This window comes from Balearica regulorum, chromosome 2 (assembly GCF_011004875.1).
Source record: "Balearica regulorum gibbericeps isolate bBalReg1 chromosome 2, bBalReg1.pri, whole genome shotgun sequence".
Taxonomy (NCBI): domain Eukaryota; kingdom Metazoa; phylum Chordata; class Aves; order Gruiformes; family Gruidae; genus Balearica; species Balearica regulorum.
Window position 1 is genome coordinate 116,743,145 of NC_046185.1, and position 19,808 is coordinate 116,762,952.

Consider the following 19,808-nt stretch of genomic DNA (forward strand, 5'->3'; position numbering starts at 1 on the left):
CCCTTGAAACAGAACAGGTGACAGCAGAATCCCGGGTCTCAAGGGAAGGGAAAAGGGAGGGAAAGAATAGATGGTTTCTAAAACAGAAGGAAAACATTGAGTTTACAAGGACAAAAGAAAGCAGAATTTCCTCCTAAAAGAATATCCATTTCCAAGAGTGTACCGAAATACCTGTTGTCAATCATAGGCATATGTATATACAGCATATGACCTGGGTGTGCAACACACAGAGACATGTATTTGACAACTTTCTGCTAATTAGTCATTAGCCTATAATTTCAGTCTGTGAAACTAAGCATTCTTACAGGTTAAAAGGCTATTACTGAGAAGCAAATCTTGTGTTATTTGTTTGTGCCAGTAAGGAAGCTGCAGGTGGTTGAGTAGAGGAATGGGATGTTTGAGATCACTGGCTGGTTAAAAAGTGGATTAAAGGGAAATCAGCTTCACTGGCTGTTGAAGACAGAGGTGACAAATTTCCAGAGGTAAGTAGGAATGAGATGTCTTCAGAAGTCTGTATTCACTCTTCATCTGTTTTTCATTCTACAATAAGAGATGTGAGTACTACGGATGAATGTTGACTTTTGAGTCATGTTACATTCTTATTGCAGAAACTAGCTGCAGGGAGTAAACCAGATAATTAGGATTGATACTTAGCTCTTCTAAGGATTTTGCATCTATAGACAGCAAATCCCTTTAACTGGTGTCATTATCCACATTTTACAGGTGGAAAAGGTCATACACAGAAATGTGGAATAACCTGACTGAGGAGTCCCAGAGCCAGAACTGAACACAATCCCTGAATTCTTAAGACAGTGTTAAGTCATTGAGATGCCAAGAACTGCAGAAATTAGTTGTAGCATTGTTTAAAGAACCATGTGAAAGATGGGGAATACCAGAAGACACCTCCCATTGACTTCTGTGAAGCCAAGATTTCAAATGGGCAGAGTGTGATAGTAGAGGTAGCCTGGCCTACCATACGAGCTGCACGTGTAGTTACGCTCCTCCAGGCAGTTCTAATCCTGAAGATCTATTATTTGAAAATAACTTCAATACTCATGGCAAACAGATAATGATGACTGCAGGATTAACAGGCTATAAACAATGGGGTAAGTAAAAAATAAAAAAACTAAATATGGAATTAAAGAGTATTTGAGATTTTAAACAAACTGGAAGATTTTGAACGGAAGTGGAATTATGCTAAATTTTTAGATAGCAACTTGCTAACTTGTTATTATAATGCATTGCAAATTTTAACAACCTGGGTTTTGACTAGTTTACATGACAATTTTTGTCTGTGCTTTTATTTTACATGGCTTCATTTGTCATTCAACTCTGTGTCAAAGAGCCAGAAAAAGAGATTTGAGCTTTCTGTCCATGTCATTATACTCAACTCTCAAAAAACACAGTGAAACACATTTCAGGATAAATATTGATCAAGTTCTACATTTACAAAGGTGTTTGTGTCAGATTGTATTACCTCAAAAATGATGAAATACTGTGGGAGTAAAATCATAGAAGAAAACTTAGTTAAATGGGGCAGCAGGACAAAACTTTCAGGAAATGAGAGAGACCAGAGTGGAAGGTATGTACATTTAACATGTTCTGCTTTGTCCTGCTCATACAATTTGAGGCCAGAATGATGGAGCTCTAAGTCTTTTAGTCTGACCTATTAGATATCCCTAGCCACTACATTTTATCCAATTATACCTATGGTAAGTCCAACTACTTCTATACATATACAGTGTATTTTCCTCAGAGACATCTTGTTTTATTTGAAGATTTCCAGAGAAGAAAACACAACTTCCCTCTGTAATTTGTCCCAATGATTACTCAATCCCATTGATAAAATTTCTAATTTGAATTTGTCCAACTCCAGCTTCCAGACATCGACTCTCTGTCCTTCTTTTCCTCTACAAGATTAAAGGGCCTTTTAATTCCTGGTATTTTCTCCTACGAAGGTATGTACTTGCTGTTACCAATTTGCATCTCTTTCTTAGTACAGTAAGAAGTCCGACTTCTTTTTATACAATCCTTCACTCTCACACGTTTTTCAAACATGCCCCTACGACTGTGGGTGCCAGGTGCGCAGCCAGCATCCCACAGGCAGCCTGGATGTTGCAGCACAGGGAGATGAAATTAATTCCTTGATCCTCCTCACCTTCTCATACTTTACAAAGACGTTGGGCAACCAGTTGTTCACGTGTCTAATGTATGCGTTATTTACATCGCTTAGCGCTTGTCTTTCTTTAATCCAAGCCAAATCAAATGACTTACCAATTCTACTTGGTGTGTAAGGGGCTACGACAAAAGTATTTGCACACTTGAGCGGCCTTGCTGCTGGGCCTTGCGTCCGGCCACCCGGGGAACAGCCATGGGGACACCTGAAGCCCCACCACATCACAAATTCCCGTGCCGGGTGGGTGGGTGTCAGGCTGAGGGGGGGGAACGGGGACTTCTCGGTGGCTGGGGCCGAGCACGACGTCCCCGCTTGGAGCTGACAGGAGGGGGGAGTCCGGGGAAAGACGGGATGAGGTTGTGGCGCCTAGGGAAGCGGGCCCGGGGGCTGGGTGCCGCCTGAGGAGATGGCGGCGGAGAGGCTCTATCCCGCGGGGCTAAGCCGTGAGGGCGGACCGCTCCCCGCCCGCCTGCGCCGGGAGGGGTGCGGAGGTGTGACCGCTGGTGTGACCGTTACGCGGCACCGCCTCCCCGCTGGGTCCCCTCCCTCTCACTGCCCTGGCAGCCGGGAGGCGGCGCGGAGAGACTGTGCGTGCGGTGGGGCGCGGTGCGGGCAGCCCCCGGCCCGGCCCGGCCCGGCCCGAGCCCAACCGAGCCTCCGCGCCATGCCGGCCGCCGCGCCGCCCCCGCTGCACCCCGTGGCGGGCTCCTGCTGCCCCTACGGCCACTGCCCGGGTGAGTGCCCTCTTCCCTCGACCCGGGGGGCAGCCCCCGCGCCACATCACGCTGCTCGCCGGTCGCGGGGGTCATTTTAGGAGGAGGGGGGTGAGCTGGGAGCGCCGCGCCCCGGCTCTGGGGGACGTGAGGGGCTCCGGCGGCGGCGAAACTTCCTCCCCGGGTCCTTGCGTGCCTGTGGGGTTGCGGTGAGCGGGGGGAGCTTTCGGTGGCATTTGGGCTTGAAATGGGGGTTTGAGAGGGACAGAGGAAGGAGCGATTCCCGCTTGGCGGTGGGATTAGGGAGAGGGCTTTGGGAGGGAAGGAAGGCTTTTAAAAGAGGGGATCCCCGAAGGTGCGAAGTTGGGGTGATTATTCCACCCTGCTCCTTCTAGTCCTTGTATTTTTGGTTAAAGAGAAGTCCCCCCATCCCCGCTCTGTATCGCAGTGGAAACTAATTCGTTGCTCAGCCTTTGGAAAGCGTAACAAGAGGCTACTACTACACGGAGAGCAAGTCTCTGCTGCTTCCCACAGGGGTGCCGGGTGGGGGTCAGGCTCTCTGTCTGCCCCTTTTCTAGGCTGAGAGACCACCTGTGTAGCTGTACGAGAGACAAGAGCAGGCTTTGAAGTCTGACTGTGAAGTCAGTGTCTTGCTATGCCAAAAGGCACGCACAGTGTCATCTGTATTGCAATAAAAATCGACTATTAAAAGTGCAAGTTACTTTTCATCTTCGATGTAAGTCTAGTTCTCTCAGAATGAATGCTCATGGGCTGCTCAGAGAGCACCGATGCTCTGCAAAAAGAAGTAAATAGCACGCTTGTAAAGATTTTAAGCTGTTGCACAACTGTGTGTTAAAATACACTTAAGGGTTGTGAATTTTCCCTCAGCTGGGAAATTACTACAGCTGGAGTTAGGCGGGTTACAGGCACAGACTGAAAGGGTGGGGAGGGCTGTTGTGTGGGATGGGGATGCTGTGACATGTGGTAGCCAAACCTCTCTAGGGAACAATGCTGATTGTGCCCTTGTATCCCCTGACTTCTGTAGTTATATCGGTTATGTTTGCTCCTATTTAATAACAGAACAGGTTAGGAAAACTATTTTGTAACTTTTCACTGCGCAGTGTTATTTTCTGCCTTCTTCAGGAAACATTCACTGTGCAATGTCAGCAAGACCGGATGGATGGGCTACTGGTTTGATCTAATGGAACAGTTTTCAAGTTGTGAGACACTGTGTTTGGAAACAACCCCATATGAAAACAAACAAACCCTTTGCAACAGTATAACAAAATTCTGGCTTCTTCCTCTGAGCATTTAGACTGCCACCTATATTGCATGAAGGGATAATCTGAGAGTTTATCACCAAACCTAAGAGTTTATCATGCATGCTTTCTTTACTAGTTTTATACAGAAATTAAAATGTACTTATATGCGTGTTGACGTGCAAGTTTGTCTTCCCACCTCCTTGCCTCCTTTTTCTTTAGCCCGTCTCTTTCCTTTTGATGCTTCCTGTATTTTTTTATACAGTCTAAATGCAAGTTTGACTCTTTGAAACACTGAGAATCAGCACAGAGTCCCAAAGCAGTCAGCATGCAAAACCAAGCTTACAAAGCGTATTACAGCTACTTTATGTAGTAGAAGTGCAGTTATTATAGCAACTCTGTCATGCTCTTCTTGAGAGGTGGCTGCATTTTGTATCTCAGGAAGCTGTCCTGCGGCTCTGGATAAAAGTGATCCTGTAGAGTTAGTCTCTTTCTTCTGGTATAATGGGTGTGGATCTCCTGAAATGGCATGACTCTTTCCATGAAAATTTTTGTAGGATGTTAGGATGCATCAGCTGAGAGTTACCTCCTGGTAAATCTCCATCTGTGGTTCATTAACCTGAATTGGTTAATTGGACTTAAACTGTCAGCAAAGATAACTTAGTTTTAATTCAAGATATTGGCAGCTGTTCAAGCTTCTGAATTTGAGTTGTGCTGAAGTTACCTGCCTTTATTTTCTTTTTTTATACTCAAGTTAATTACCTTGGGCATGCTAACCTGAGTTTTAAATGTCTCTTTATCTGGTAGTGTCACTATATGCTTTGTATCTGTCTGCACTGCTGCTTTTTCTAGTCGTGTTCTGCAGAGCTTCACAATTTTGGCATCTGAGGGACTTTCAGCATGTGGTGACTAAGGGAAGTTGTGTGGGATTCATTTCCCCATTTCTAAGATTACTTAGTTTAGTTTGTTTTCTGCAGAAAGACATCTATGGTTTTGTAGAAATCAGGGAAGCTGGTGGTCCTACCTTCTCTTCCAATAGCTGTTGGGTGAATTGAGTTGGTTTCTGTCACTGCTTTTCCTCTTTTCCTTTGACTTGATGATTCCTCAACGTTTAACAACATTTGAAATCAGTGTTATATAGATTTTCTTGTAAATATAATTAGCATCAGAACATTATGGTGACTTTAGCAGCCTCAGTTAGATCTGATCCAGCTCTCACTGAGGGTAATGTGAATCTTTTAATTAGCTTCAGTGCAACTTGGATCAGAGCTGAAAATGGAGTAGTAAAGAGGTGAATGTGACACTCTTCTTAACAGTATACTATTTTCTAGGTTTTTTCTCACTTTCAGGGCATGGGAGTGTTCACCAAATATTGGAAACAATGGAAAAAAAGGAGATGGAGCTACTGCCTTGATTGGATCTCATGCAAATTTGGAGTTTTGGTAATGCTTGCCAACTGTTCATCTTATCTAGCAGTAGTTTGCCTTCACTGCAAATGAAAGTCAGGCACATTTACCATCTTCCCTCTGTTGCTAGTATAGTTTACTCAATCTAATTTCTGTAAGAATGCCAAACAATTATTTGTTGTGTATTCTTAGAAGCAGCTCTCAGTAATCATTCTGAAAACACCATCTCCCGCTCAATCAGTACTGCTAGCCCATGCATATACTCCAGTTTTTTAGTTTTCTTGTCACCCCAAATAATGTAGTTAATCAAAATGCTGAGAAATGTCTGGTGGTGTGAAAATCCTGATATTTCTGCTTGTCATCATGCTTTTAAGTCTAATTAGCACTGGCTTGCTTAGAGTTTTCCCTGGGAAACCCATTTTCTTAAGTTCTGCAAAACAATTTATTTTGCAATGTTGACTTTAATATATAAGTCTCTTGTGAAAAAGAGGTTCTCTAATAATGTGCTTGGGAATTATACATTTATATGTGAGTTAACCTCTTAAATGTGGTAAAATTACAAAGAAAACTTTTGGGTAATTGCCCTTTCTGCAAACCAGATGGAGAATCAGACTCTAACTGGGTCTTTCCTTTAGTTATACAACAAGGTTATTGGTAATAAAGGATCTGGAAGCCTCAGTGACACCTCTGCAAGCTCTCTTTATTTTCACTGGGTTTGCTCAGTTGCAACCGATTAGTCATCAAGTCGAGATTTAGGAAGCAATGCAAATAAAATCTCCCACAAGAAGAAACAGAATCCTCCTCCTTTGACTGAGGCAACATTGGCTAACAGGATTAAAAAGCAGTGAAAGCTTACTTTGTGATGAAACATGAATAATTAATTTGAAATATATGGTAGTTCAGGAGTCAAGAGCATGAACGTGGAAGTGAAACCCCCTGTACACTGAGCCTTCAGAAACACACAGAGGGCTTTGCCAGATGGATCCTGGCAAATATCACAGTTGTGTAAGATGGTTTTGTTTCCCTCTGTCAGTTCTGTCCCTCTCCTGAAAGATTCTTGATGGAAGGTCCTGGACTGCAGAGCTCACTTTCCTGGTTAAAGGGGCACTAAAGCTGTCAAACTGCAGAAAGCAGCCCTGGCTGTTCCCAATAAAATACACAGCCTGTCATCTTTGAAAGAAATTAAATAAATGAGCAGTTTCATAATATTCTTTTTTTGGTTTTATGCAAGGTAACAACTTAAACTGAGCCTCACACCTCCAAAGGCACTGATTCATTTCACGTGCAGTCTTACATTTCACTTAGTCTTTACAGATTATGCATCTGTATACTTTTTTAAAGGGCTTTCTTTATGCTCGCTTTTTAATTTGCTACCCTTAAAATGTCAGAAAGAAGATAATGAAAGTGGGGTTCTGCTCTTAAAAAAAAAAAAAAAAGTTAAAAATGATGGGACTTGTGACTCATTACCAGACTACATGAAATCTTTACCTTCATCTGCTGCTCTGGGGGTGATTCAGCTCAGTTTAACACTAACACATGGCAGTAGCCATCTGTGTTTGCTGTAAATATTTTATTTTTTTAATTACAAATGGCTTGATTTAGAAAATCTTAAACTGTACAGTGGGGTGGCTGTGAGCCTGCAGGGGAAGGAGGTGAGCACCTGGGACGGTAATTTTTGCCCAACCATTGTTGCCAGGTTGGAAAAGGAAGCATAATGCCAGAAGAGCAAACCAGGATGCCCTGCAGCAGTCTGGTCCCTACTGCTCCATCCTGAGGGGAGTTGGACAGGAGAGGGCCAGGGCAGGCTGCAAAGGGGCTCTGAACATTTAGTGAAGGAGAAGGCAGGGGCGGGAGGGGGAAGAGGCAAGGAAAACCCTGAGTTTATCTTCTTTGAGGAGAAGGAAGGAAAGGTGGCTGCTAAATGTCATTTATCCCTCATGGTTCTCATACAGTAAATATGGTCACATGTTGCTGCATTTCCTCCTACGTGCATTTCACTGCAGGATGGAACCCACACTGGGGCTGGGGGTGACACAGAGGCACCATCCATCCTCAGAATGGAAAAATCCAGAGCTCATCTAGCCATAGCAAGAGATCCAGTGTGGGCATCCCTCAGGATCCCTCCCTCGGCTGAAGTCCAGCCAGCAGCAAGGTTTGCCACCCAGCCTGTCCTTCCAGACAGTCTTCCCATATTAGGAACTCCTTTGCTACAACATCTGCCTTGCTTTATAGCTGTTCTGGTACTCTTTGCCCTCTAGGATCTCCCGTAAACTCAGAGGTCTATGTCCCAAAACTGGCAGTGAAAAGGGAGTGAGAGAAATGGGTAGGGAGAAGGGAGTAGAATCCCTTCTGTCTTTCTAGAGTGAAAGACTGGAGAAGAATGAGAGTGGGTGCTTATGGGACTGAAAGATTTGGAGATGTCTAGTTTCCAGTTTGCATGACATAATGGATGTTTATTCTTAAAATAAAAAGCAGATATGTTGAAGACATGGTCTATGATGCAAAATTTTGGCGGTTTTCTTGCCTGCTGTCATGAGGGCAGGGAGTGGGTACAAGGGTGTGTGTCTCCCATACTCTTGCACTCTAGGAGTAGACACTAAGGACGTTCTCTTTCCTTGCAGCTGACACTTCGGCACTCACTTAATGGGACCAGACATATTTGGCCGTGAGAAACTAGTTCTGTTGGAGACATGTGGGACAGAAGGAACCCAACTTGACACACAGCTGAGTTTGCAGGGCTGACAGTTAAAGGAAAGATAATATTGCATGCAAATGTAAGCATGCTTGATGTAATATTGGGAAAGATAATGAACTTGAAATCCCATCATACTAATTTTATAGGATTCTTTAGGGCTAAACCTGTATATTTATGACATAGAGATATTATTCTGTTGATTTTTTTTTTCTTTTTTGTCAATAAACCCAAATTAGTTTTGCTTTGGTGAACTTAGAATACTACCTGAGCTGCTGAGTGATTTTAGTTTTCTACAAATTGGGTTAGACTGGGTGAGCGGTTGATCTCCATTACACTAGTGCAAATTGGACATGGATGTGCTGGCATGACTGGAAATGTCCATTAGGATAACAGAAATGATGTTATAATAATTAAACTGATCCCCCCCCTTTTTTTTTCATTGTGACAGTATTAAAACTGTTCTTGAAAGAGTCCAGCTGATAAACGGTATTTGTAATATGGTTTTGTTTTTCTTCTGCACCTGTAGCTAATGCAGGTAAGAATTAATACAAATACTATGATGAGTTAATTTTTTAATGTAATTGGACAAAATATCCTTTGGTCTTCTAAAAATACTTAGATTGTGCTTATATTATTTGGTTTAGTAAACCATGGTTGTAATACCATATGATTTACATTAATATTTTATTTCATAGTATATTTTATAACTGCCTTATCATCAGATGTATTCTGAACATATACAATTTGTTCAATGTATTAAAAAAAATGTATTTCTATGAGGCCAGGTACTTATAATCTAACATTATTCAGGTTACAAAGTCAAGCCTTTATGACTATTGATTAGCAGTACTGTCCCCCAACCCCTGTTCTTGTGCACTAATATGTAAACATTAATTAGACTATCAGATACTGCTTTTTTTCCCCTTAGGGTCTCTGGCTCCATCAGTGCATATGATGGACAAAGCTTACCTAATGAACATCTACTTGCTGTTTACTCCGGCTGTTTGTGCCTTTCACTGCATGCTTTTTGAACCCTGCTGTTAATACAGGCTCATTAACTTGTGGGCTTTTTCTGTCATGGTTATTGCTACAGCAACAAACATGAATTAGCATCTCTGCAATACCTGTAAAGAGAGGGCATGAATTGCGTTCAGTGGTAGTCAAGGTGCAAAAAAATGAAGTAAAAATTACTTTAATTTGGGGAAGAATGCAACTTGAGATGCCCAGGTCCTGAATTTTGGGATGACTTAGCATTATCTATGTGTTGTATTATATTACCTTTTGTCTAAAGTACCTCTTCCAGTATATTCTCTTGCAGCTGTGAGCACTGACCAGGTTTGTGGATCAGGTCTCAGGATATTATTTTGGCCACCAGAATGTAATCCTCTCTGAGAAATCTAGATTAAGTCAATTGCCTTGAAACTCTATGGGATTGTTTGAGAGAAAATCCAGTTCTTTGGGCTGCACTGCCTTACGCAGAGAAACTATTCTTCCTGTGTGCTCTCACTACACACTTTTCAGCTCTTTTAATTACAGAGGTTAAGGTCTCGATGGACAACAGATTTTTTTTTTTATGGCACAGTCCTGATTCCAGTTTATTTGTAGAAGAGGATCCACTGTACCCTGGCGTAGACATAGGAAAAAACTGTATCCACTTCTTTTGTATGCAAGGAGGAGGTCAATTCAAGTCATACTGACAACTTTAATTTTGCTCTGTCTTAATGATGACCTTGGTAATGTTCTCTCAATGTAGTCATCTGTGTGCATGTAGTTTTTCCTAAAAAAAAAAAAGGAAAAACTTTTTTTTATCTTTAAAAAAAATAATAAATCAAGGTAAACTAATACGGTGACAGCAAAAGCAGGTAGATGTCTTTTATGAAGAACTGCAAAGGATTAGACCACATGAAGACAGTTCTGTTGCTCGCTCCCAATCCTGTACCTTTGCCCGAGCTCAGCATCCAACCTGACTTCCCGACCTGCTCTTATTCTCACCCTCACATTTTACTGCTTCCCTATTATAGTCTCCATCTGCTTCCACTGTGCCAGCACAGTTCATAGAAATTGCTATCAGCCAGTATCAAGGTTCATAGGAATTGTTATCAGACAGTGTCTAACTATGGCCCTATTTGTTCCATTCCCTGCAGTCTGTTCCAGTCTCTTTTATAATTTCTTTTCTCTTATTCTCACAGTCCAGTTCTCCACTAGGTTTCCTTTTTCAGTTTCAAGGTCTAGCCCTGCTACATACTGGCTGGCTTCTGGATGGTGATACCAGAAGAGCAATGCCCCTTCCAGTTCCCTCTCCTACTCCCAGCCCTCCTCTTATCTTCCTGCAAGTTCCAGCTCCTACTGCATTGTGTCTCTCCTTGGCATTTCCCCGATCAGCTTCCACTTTTAATCCTTTTGCCATACCCTATTTTATAAGAAATTTCTAATCCTGTCTCTTTGCTGGGCCAATTTGTTTTCCATAACACATGGGAGGACAGAGTGACCCCCCTTCCTCTTCCTGTTTTTCTGTCTTCGTACATGCTTGTCTATAGTCTTAGCTTCCTTTGGTAGCAAAATTCCTGTGCTCCCTGTTTTATTCCAGTCTCCTTTCTGACAAGACATTTCCAATCTCATTGGTTTCCCTTATTGACTCTCAGTCTCCATGTGAGAAGCCCAGCTACCTTGACTCCATCCCAAGCTTTTGATTTGACTGTTCAACTTTGACTTTTTCTTATTAACATTACTCTCCCTCATAGCTGGTGGGGTTTTTGAAAGCAGCAGGACACAGACCTCCCAGCAAAATGGCTTGCATAATACCGCTGAGTGCCCCATTTTCAGATGTTCCTTTCCTTTGTGATCTGCTTTGGCTGCTTTTGTCTGAATTAAACATCTTCTACACAGAGGACCACCATGGGATCGCCAAGAGGATGGAGAGACAAACTGTCTTCTCAGTTCCGTTGCTTGAGCCTACTCTAGCAGTTACTGAAGTAGCTATTGCAGGGGAAAAGACATTTTTGCAGCTTGGCTTGAAGCATGCTGGGGTCCTCAAGGTCCACCATACCTCTGAGCCTTTGGAGTTGCTCAGGCTGGAACTAGCAGGGACTGTCCTGCTATGCTTGACACTGGCTCAATACAGCCCTCGTGAAATTTAACTTTCTTTTTCTACTCAGGATTTTATCTGGACAAAACTGACACAGTGTGACTGCCTTTCGTTGTTGCTGAAATAGCCACCAGTCCTGTCTCAAAATCTCTACCCTAAAATGCTGTGAAGCATGGTGGGGATGCATGGATGAGTGGGAGGAAAGGAAAGAAAGGGTGCTACAGCTATGTCTCTTCAGAGAAAAAATCACCAATAGTGTTTCCAACAGTAGGGCTGTAAGTAATGCCTATGTAAAATTTACTTGCTGTAAAAGGATGCCTGTGATGGTATTTTGTTTCCCTGTAACTACTTCAGTACATTGAGACTTGTCATACTGCTTCTTCAGTCTTGGGCACTAACAGTGTGCACTACCCCTGAAAGTTGCAACATTTAATAATTTACAGCAAGAAAAGGAGATCAAGGAGGACTTCTAGAGGACTTCTAGAGGACTCAGATTGCATCCTGGAACCCTCTGCTGATGCACATATAACCTGTGTGAACTACATACTTGGCTGCTCTGAGTTAAAGACCAGAGACATTCTTCACCCTCAAGTACTTCAATATACTTGTTGATGCTTTGACATGAATTAAATGTTTTCAGTTCCAATTAAGATTATTTTTTTTTTTTTTTTGGTCTTTGTTTTGCATGCTCTCAGCAGGAATTGCTGGGACTTAAGGAAAAAATAGACATTTTTATTGCTGTTCTTTCCATTCCTATTTGAAACAGTATTTTGTTTATGCTATATTGGGACCAATATATCATAACAAGTCCCAGATACACAATTTCTGTCATGTGCAACTTTGCTTGCATGAGGAATACTGCTAATGTTTTGGGGAGTTTTCACGGTTGCTTTTGTAAGTGGAGCTTTCATATTGATCCAAGGCCCTCTAAAGAAATTGCAGGGCTTAAATAACACCATCTTATTCACAGAAACCAATGCCATAACTAGATCCTATTTCGGTGTTGCCTTCTGTTTTAAATCGTGTAGTAATACTCCTTGTAAAAAATTAATTCCACTGCAACCTGTGACTTGATAGCAGAATTAGCTGCTGGATAAACCATTCAGTTAATTACTGAAACTGTGATCTCAAGCAGAAGAGCCAAGAAGGAATGCAAGATGAGTGGAAATATTTTAATTAATGAACAAAAACTTATAGACTGGTCAAGGGAAGGGATAAGTTTTGAAGGACAAATGGCAGCAATATATTTTTAATTGCAAGAATAGGTGACCTCTGGTAAACCCTGTTACTCTACTGTTGGAGGGGGTGTAGCCAGGCAATTCATTATGATATAGATTGGTTGAAGCTTTGTATACACACCTTATTCAGAGCTTAAGTCTTCTGAATTCACTTTAATTTACTCCAGGTCCAGAGTATGAGCCAAAATCCCACAACAAAAGGTCTTCTAGAGGAATTTCCTCACTATGCCTTCCCCCCCATAATGAGATTGACTGTGACTATCACAAATGGTTTGTGAATTGGCTTTTGAAAATGAACCTCAGAAGCCGTGCTCCCTGCAGCACTTGTGCTCTGGTCAGTAGGTGCTAAACTTCTTGTTCCTACTACCTGTTCAAGGCCCCAAATCCCTGCTTGTCCCATCCTCCCTGCTTCTCTAGGGACTTGCTGTGATCATTTATCCTGTAACACCATCATGTCTTGATCATCTGGAGCTCTGTATCGCTCTGCAAGTCCCAGTTTTCTTTTGTCTGTGCCCACGTGCGCAGCATGGGTGGCACGCGTGGTGCCCTTGACCAGGCATGCTGCCTTACCCCTGCCCTTCCACAGCAACAGTCTCATCACCCTCCTCGGCTGTGCTGCTCCCCTGCGGTTTTCTGCCCTCTTAATCTTTTGTATTACCCTATATGTTGATACTTGTTGATACACAAGCATATACAGATAGATGTGTATTCAGATAAAAATAGACAGATGCATGCATGCATCCATATTAACATTTATAAGAAATATGCATATTTGATAACGATTAGCTCTCAGTAAGACAGTAAAGGAAAAAAAACCACATTTTATTCTCTGATGTGTAATTTGCCAGTACTCAGACTCATCGAAGTGTGTTTCTGATCCCACTTCCCTCTTCCTCCCTCTCCCACTTGTATATAAATATGGAAACAAGATTTTGAAGCAATATAAATTGTAGCTACAGGATTTGTGTATGTGTGTGACCTTTGAAGGCTTTCTGGAGATGCTTGTTACTGCTTTAAGTGTGTGCATTCTCCTGACAGATTGAGGCTTGCTTCATGTCTGTCAGTTAAATACAACATAACTGGAAAATAACAGAAATTATGACTGAAATAGTTGTAACGGGCAATTTAATTTTTTTTTTTTATTTTATGTAATATATGGATTAGTCATTGTGACCACCACTTTGACAAAATTTGACGCTTCTCCTTTTCTCAGAAGGCATTAGGACGTTCCTTTATGCGTTGATTTAAGCATTCATGTAACTTCCCTTTTCATCTTAGAAAAATATGTAATATTATTCTTAAAATTATTATATATTAACTTGTGGCTTGTGTCAAACTGGTTTTGGCTAGGAATTAAGCCAGTTTAAACTGCTTAAGCACAAAAACACATTCCTGGGTTGTTCTTAATAATTACATAAAACCGTTTTTATTCCATTAGTTATAGAATTAAAAAATAAACTTGGTTTCTGTTTAAAGGTTAGCTGATTTAGTGAAGAAAAGAAGCATTATTGATGTTTGGGTAATTGAAACAATCAACAGTGCAGCCAGGCACTTAAAATGAACGGTTTGTAGAAAGGTGTGATAATAGCAGCATAGCTGGGAGAAACATAATCTGTGGGAAAAGTCATTATTAGTGCAGCATTGTTTTTATGTTGTACTAAGATTTAAGCAGTAAAAATGTCACGCACTGTTCCCATAAGCAAGCTAATGCTTTGATGACAGTGGGTACACAAGAATCTGGAAATGTTGATTAAATTCAGAGCTTCGGCAGTTCCTGGTAACCAACGTGTTCTGGGGTTGATTTAGATTTCAGAGAACTATTATTACATCTGAATTTCTTTATTTTTTTTTCCTCCTCATTCACAGCAGTTTGTATTCTGGGTGGAATGTAAATATCTGATTGTTGAAAAATCACTAGCACATATGTAGTCATCTTTTGATCAACAAGAGATCATCCTTAAAAAGCAGAATGAAGACAGAAATAACTTGTACAACCACCAGCATTAGTCACACGTAGCTCTTATATAATGCTTATGTCTTCAATGAGCATGCTGGCAGCTGGGTTTCCTTCTAATATTTATTTGGAGAAGTATCTATCTCAGTTGGCAGAGGAAGAAAATGAAGCCAAGAGTTAAGGGGCACGCTGGGGGGCACACAGCACTTAGCTAGCGAGAGCATTACGACTAAGCAGTGTCCATCGTCGTACATCGAACAAAGCCAACAGCAAAGTGGAGGTCTGTAGCAGTGTCTCCTCGTGTGTTTTCCCCACTCAACTCCTGGCATTTTGGATCCACTGTTTTTGAGGCAGAGTGAGTGAATGCTGCAACACTTCTTGTAGTTTTCCCTTTTGTTTTGTTATCGTAGGTGAGGAGGCATATTTCCTCTTCACTCTATTGTGACTTGATGAAAAGGACACATAGCTTGAAATACTGAAAATGGCTTTTCAGCAGTTGAAAACAAATATGTAGTAGGTTTAAGCTTGCCAGAACTCTTGAACATGTGTCTGTTAACCCTAGCACCAAGAGGAATGCACATGCGCTGATTTTCCTTTGTGGATTTTCCCACTACACTGTGACTATGTAATGTACGAAAATGGGTGGGATTTTCTGGGAGATAAGCCATTTGTGTATGGGAATTTCCTCGTAATTGTTCAGTAATCATTCTGGCTGCTTTCTTTTGGCTTGATCCTGTTAGTTCATACACATTGAATGTTTGTTCCCAACTGAACCACAAGACTATTAAATGGAATTGGAAGCACTCTGTGATCTTGTTCTGAAAGTTTATTTCTTGAGGCTGAAAAGAATTGCATTGTAATCAAGTTTTTGTCTTAATAAGTACAAGAAATCGGAGTACTTTAAGGGGACATATTTATTCTTAGCTTATTGTTGTGTTTATAGACAGTGAATTATGTTATAGCTTGACTTATCATAAGCATGTATTATGTTTTCAGTTTTTTCTTTTCAGAATTACACATAACAAATGATGCAGTTTTCTTTCATTGGTGTTCTAAGATGAAATATTGGAGGGTAATTGTTAATGTCCCAGAGGATATTCAGGACTTTATGTGATTTTTACATCATTTTTATAATAAAAAAGTCAAACCAAAATACTGGAAAACTAGGACTTCAATTATCAAACAAAACTAAGATGACCTTTCTTTAAGGGAAAAAAATAAAATTACATTACTATTAAATGCACTATAAAATTGCTGCAAAGTTAATACCTTTTTAAAAGAATCTTACTTACTGGTGAGGGACTGTTTACAAGTGCATTTCGTGACAGAACAAGGGGTAATGGCTTTGAACAGAAAGAGGGTAGTTTTAGATTAGATAGGAAGAAATTCTTTCCTGTGAGAGTGTTGAGGTACCTGGGAGCAGGTTGCCCAGAGAAACTGTGGTTGTCCCCTCCCTGGAAGCATTCAAAGCCAGGTTGGATGGGGCTTTGGGCAACCTGGTCTAGTGGAGGGTGTCCCTGCCCATGGCAGGGGGGGTTGGACTAGATGATCTTTAAGGTCCCTTCCAACCCAAACCATTCTATGATTCTGTGATACTTAATTTATTATAGAAGTCTAGAAACTAAATCAAACGGTCCAGGGAAAACGGAGAGGAGATAATTATTTATAAGAATATAAGGTTGCACACACATAGCCACCTGGTACCAATTTTAAACCAGAAATATTTAATTTCTTTTACTTCATGCAGTGCAATTGTGGAACTTGTTGCCACAGGGTTTACAGAGGCCAAAATTATAATTGGGTTCAGAAAGGAATTGAGTGAGTTCATGGTAGGTAGATTCATAACAGGATGCTAAACAATCTGGATGCAATTCAAGCACAAGTAGCCCCATTTTTTTTTGAGGATTTCTGGAAGATGGGAGGAGTTAGGAGAAGTATCTATTTGTTTCCAATATTATTATTTTTTTAATAGCATTCCTCTGTCACAAGGTGGACTTATATTTTCTCACAAACTTGAAAAAGTTTGTAGTTGCACGTATGTGGAGTTACTGTTCTTTAGTTCTTCTCAACAGTTAAAGTTCTTTATAAGCATTGAATGCTTGTACCCTTACTCTCTAAGGTCACGTACACTGATATGTAGAAAACTATTACTCGGAAAGATCTGATGATGCAAAATGAATAATATGTCTATTATTTGTTTGCTTTAGGATGCCGAGGCTTGTTTGACCACTCGTCACACCATGCAAGCTCAAAAGTAAAAGAGAGGAAACTACAAGGGCCTTGTCCTCCTGTTGGTCATGGAAACTATGGAAAACCATGTTTGAGTGAAAGCAGTCATAGGTCCCCATTTTTTAATCCCCGTAATGGTTTTCACACGATACATTCAGAGCACAGTCCTGTGAAGCCGAGGATTATTACAGTGGTGAAACCTGGTGGACACACGCTCAGAAGGATAACCTTGCTTCTCAACAGGAGATCAGTTCAGACCTTTGAACAGCTGATGGCTGACATATCAGAAGCTCTGGGATTTCCACGCTGGAAGAATGACCGTGTGAGAAAGCTTTACAATCTGAGAGGCAGAGAAATCCGAAGTGTTTCTGACTTCTTCAGGGAAGGTGATGCATTCATTGCTATGGGGAAGGAGCCCCTCACTTTGAAGAACCTGGAAGTGGTATTACAAGAACTTTATCCTGAAAATCCTTATGCTGCCAGTGCTGCCATTCAGCAGAACAAGGAGTCCCAAAAACTGAAGAGCAGGCTGTATGACAAGGCTTCGAAAGTAGACAGTGGCTTTGATGAGACAGAAATTACCAAGAACTGCAGTGATGGCATGTCTCCCAAACTGGTAGCTGGACATGAAGGAAAAAGTCAAGCCAAGACAAAGCAAGAATTAAAAATGAGAGCCAAAAAAAAGTGGACTAGAGAGAGCTGGAGTGGTGAACAAGGAGTGAAGCCTTCTAGAAAAACCCGAGAAAGTGAGAGGTACCTTAACCGTGAGAGGAGTCCTGAGGAGGGATTAGAAGAGAGTTCAGAGGAGGTGTTGAGGTGTGAGAAGTGTGAACAGGAAAGGCAGGCCAGACAAAAGTTACAAAGGGAAAGGCAGGCTGAGGCCTCATTTGAGAACAGAGACCTGGACACAGGTGTGTGTCAGAGGTACCCTGGAGAAAGAAATGCAAAAATGAGGCATTGCCGAAAATCTTCAGATACTTGTTTGGAAGGTGAAGGAGTTGGTTGGAAAGATAATGGCTGTAGGAGGACATGGAAGCCCCTGCATAGGAATGCTAATGAAGGGCTGGAGAAGCAAAAAAGGAGCATTGAGAAGGAAAGGGATGTGGAGAAACATGAAATCCATGGGAAGGAATTATTAAAAATCAAGAAGAATGCTGTAGAAGGGCTGCAGCTAACTCAGGAAGTGAAGGAAGAGAATGGAAGTAGCTGCATAATGAACCAAAGTGGTTGGCTAAAGAAAGACACTCCGAGGGATGCCGAGAAACCATCTAAAACACATAGGGAGGGCAGAGAGGGACAAAGGGCTAAAGAGGATGGTGCCAGAAGAGAGGGGAATATCATGCGTAGAGAGAGTGACATGACACGACGAGAAAAAACAGGGGAGCGTAAAACGAACAAAGAAGAAAACAGGGCTCAGGGATTGGAAAACATAAGCCGCAGGCATGCCATTAAAAACAGAACTGATGTGGAAAAACACTATGAGATTGGCAGAACTATTGGGGATGGGAACTTTGCAGTGGTGAAGGAATGTCGCCACTGCGACTCCAATCAGATCTATGCCATGAAAATTGTTGATAAGTCCAAGCTGAAGGGGAAAGAGGACATGATGGAAAGTGAAATTCTGATCATTAGGAGTCTCTCTCATCCCAATATAGTAAGCTTAATTGAAGTATATGAGACAGAAGCTGAGATCTACCTAATCCTAGAGTATGTCCCAGGAGGGGACTTATTTGATGCAATCATAGAAAGTGTGAAGTTCACGGAGCATGATGCTGCTGTCATGATCACTGACCTGTGTGAAGCGCTGGTTTATATTCACAGCAAGAATATTGTCCACAGGGACCTCAAACCAGAGAATCTTTTGGTACGTATTGGCAAACACATTGCCTATATGCAGGAGTTGAATTTATTTTCCTTTTAGTTATGGATCTTTGAATATTTTTAAGTAAATACTATGCAGACATAATGTGCTGTGGCAGGACTGTTTGGAAAAATGGGTACAATTTTGAAGGGACATCGCCATTACAGTTTACCTCACATAGATCTGCTGTGCATTGTAGATAGCAGTGCTTGCAGGTAGAAATTCAAATAAAAATGACCTGGCTTTCAGGGGTAGTGAGCACCTGTACTTTTCTGGAAATCAGTCCTGTTACTTAGCATCTGATTTTTAGGTATGCAAGGATGAATTTTTTTTTTATTTTTTTTTGCATGAAGCATGCACTGAATCGTAAGACGTCTACCTTGCAGACCAAAATTTATTAAAATTGCTAATTTAGCTAATTTATTTGGTGGAATCTTTGTCTACTGCAGTCATATATCCTGCAGACTGCCGTGCTAGTCCTCTACTGTAGTGATTTCTATCTTGTGACAATTTATTTTCTTAGGAGCAGAAGTATGATGCAGCTGATTGAGATAATCTGACAGTAAAATGTGAGTGTTTTGGTGAAATACAGCTTTAAAGTCAGCTCAAATACTATCTTCATGCCAAAGAGAAAAGTTCTTTTTTTCATCACATTTCTGAGGCTACATTCTTTGCACCCAGCGCTGAAGTCAATAGTTACTCACATGTGTGAATATGCATAGAAACGTTTGCAGTATTGACACTTCTCAAGACACCCATTATAGAACAGTAACAGTAAGCAACTTTCCCTTGCTAATCGTGCATTATGCTCTTGTACTAGAGTTCCAATTATCCTGATAGATAGATACCAAATATTTGCCTGTCTCTAACGATTTGGATTTAATCAGCTGGTGGAAGATAATCATTAGCCAAAAAAAAAAAAAAAAAAGGTAATAGTTCTATGTGCCATTGAGTTCCTTAAGGGAATTAATTTTAGGAAGAAATCAGTGTGAATTTCTGGAGAAGAGCAGCAGTGTAACCTGTAGGACATGCAGAGGTTGAACAAGGCCAGGCCTGAATGGTTTGCTCCCAAACCGTTTAACTAATCCATAGCATCTATACTAGGTCTTGCTATGCATCTGGCTTAGTCTGATGAAAATCCTTGCTATGTGGTGGTGTGTAAATAAAAGATCTGGAGTCCAAGTGGCTGGTT

General features: G+C 41.3%; 1 protein-coding gene across 1 annotated transcript in view; it reads left to right on the forward strand.

Annotated features, from left to right (window-relative positions):
- The first annotated feature begins 2,707 nt into the window (after positions 1-2,707).
- DCLK3 (doublecortin like kinase 3) overlaps positions 2,708-19,808 on the forward strand; it is a 33,063-nt gene continuing 15,962 nt past the window's right edge. Inside the window, exons 1-2 of the mRNA XM_075745485.1 lie at positions 2,708-2,910; positions 16,734-18,619. Of these exons, the coding sequence (XP_075601600.1) occupies positions 2,841-2,910; positions 16,734-18,619 (1,956 nt within the window). The 5' untranslated portion in view covers positions 2,708-2,840. The remainder of the gene's footprint in view (positions 2,911-16,733; positions 18,620-19,808) is intronic.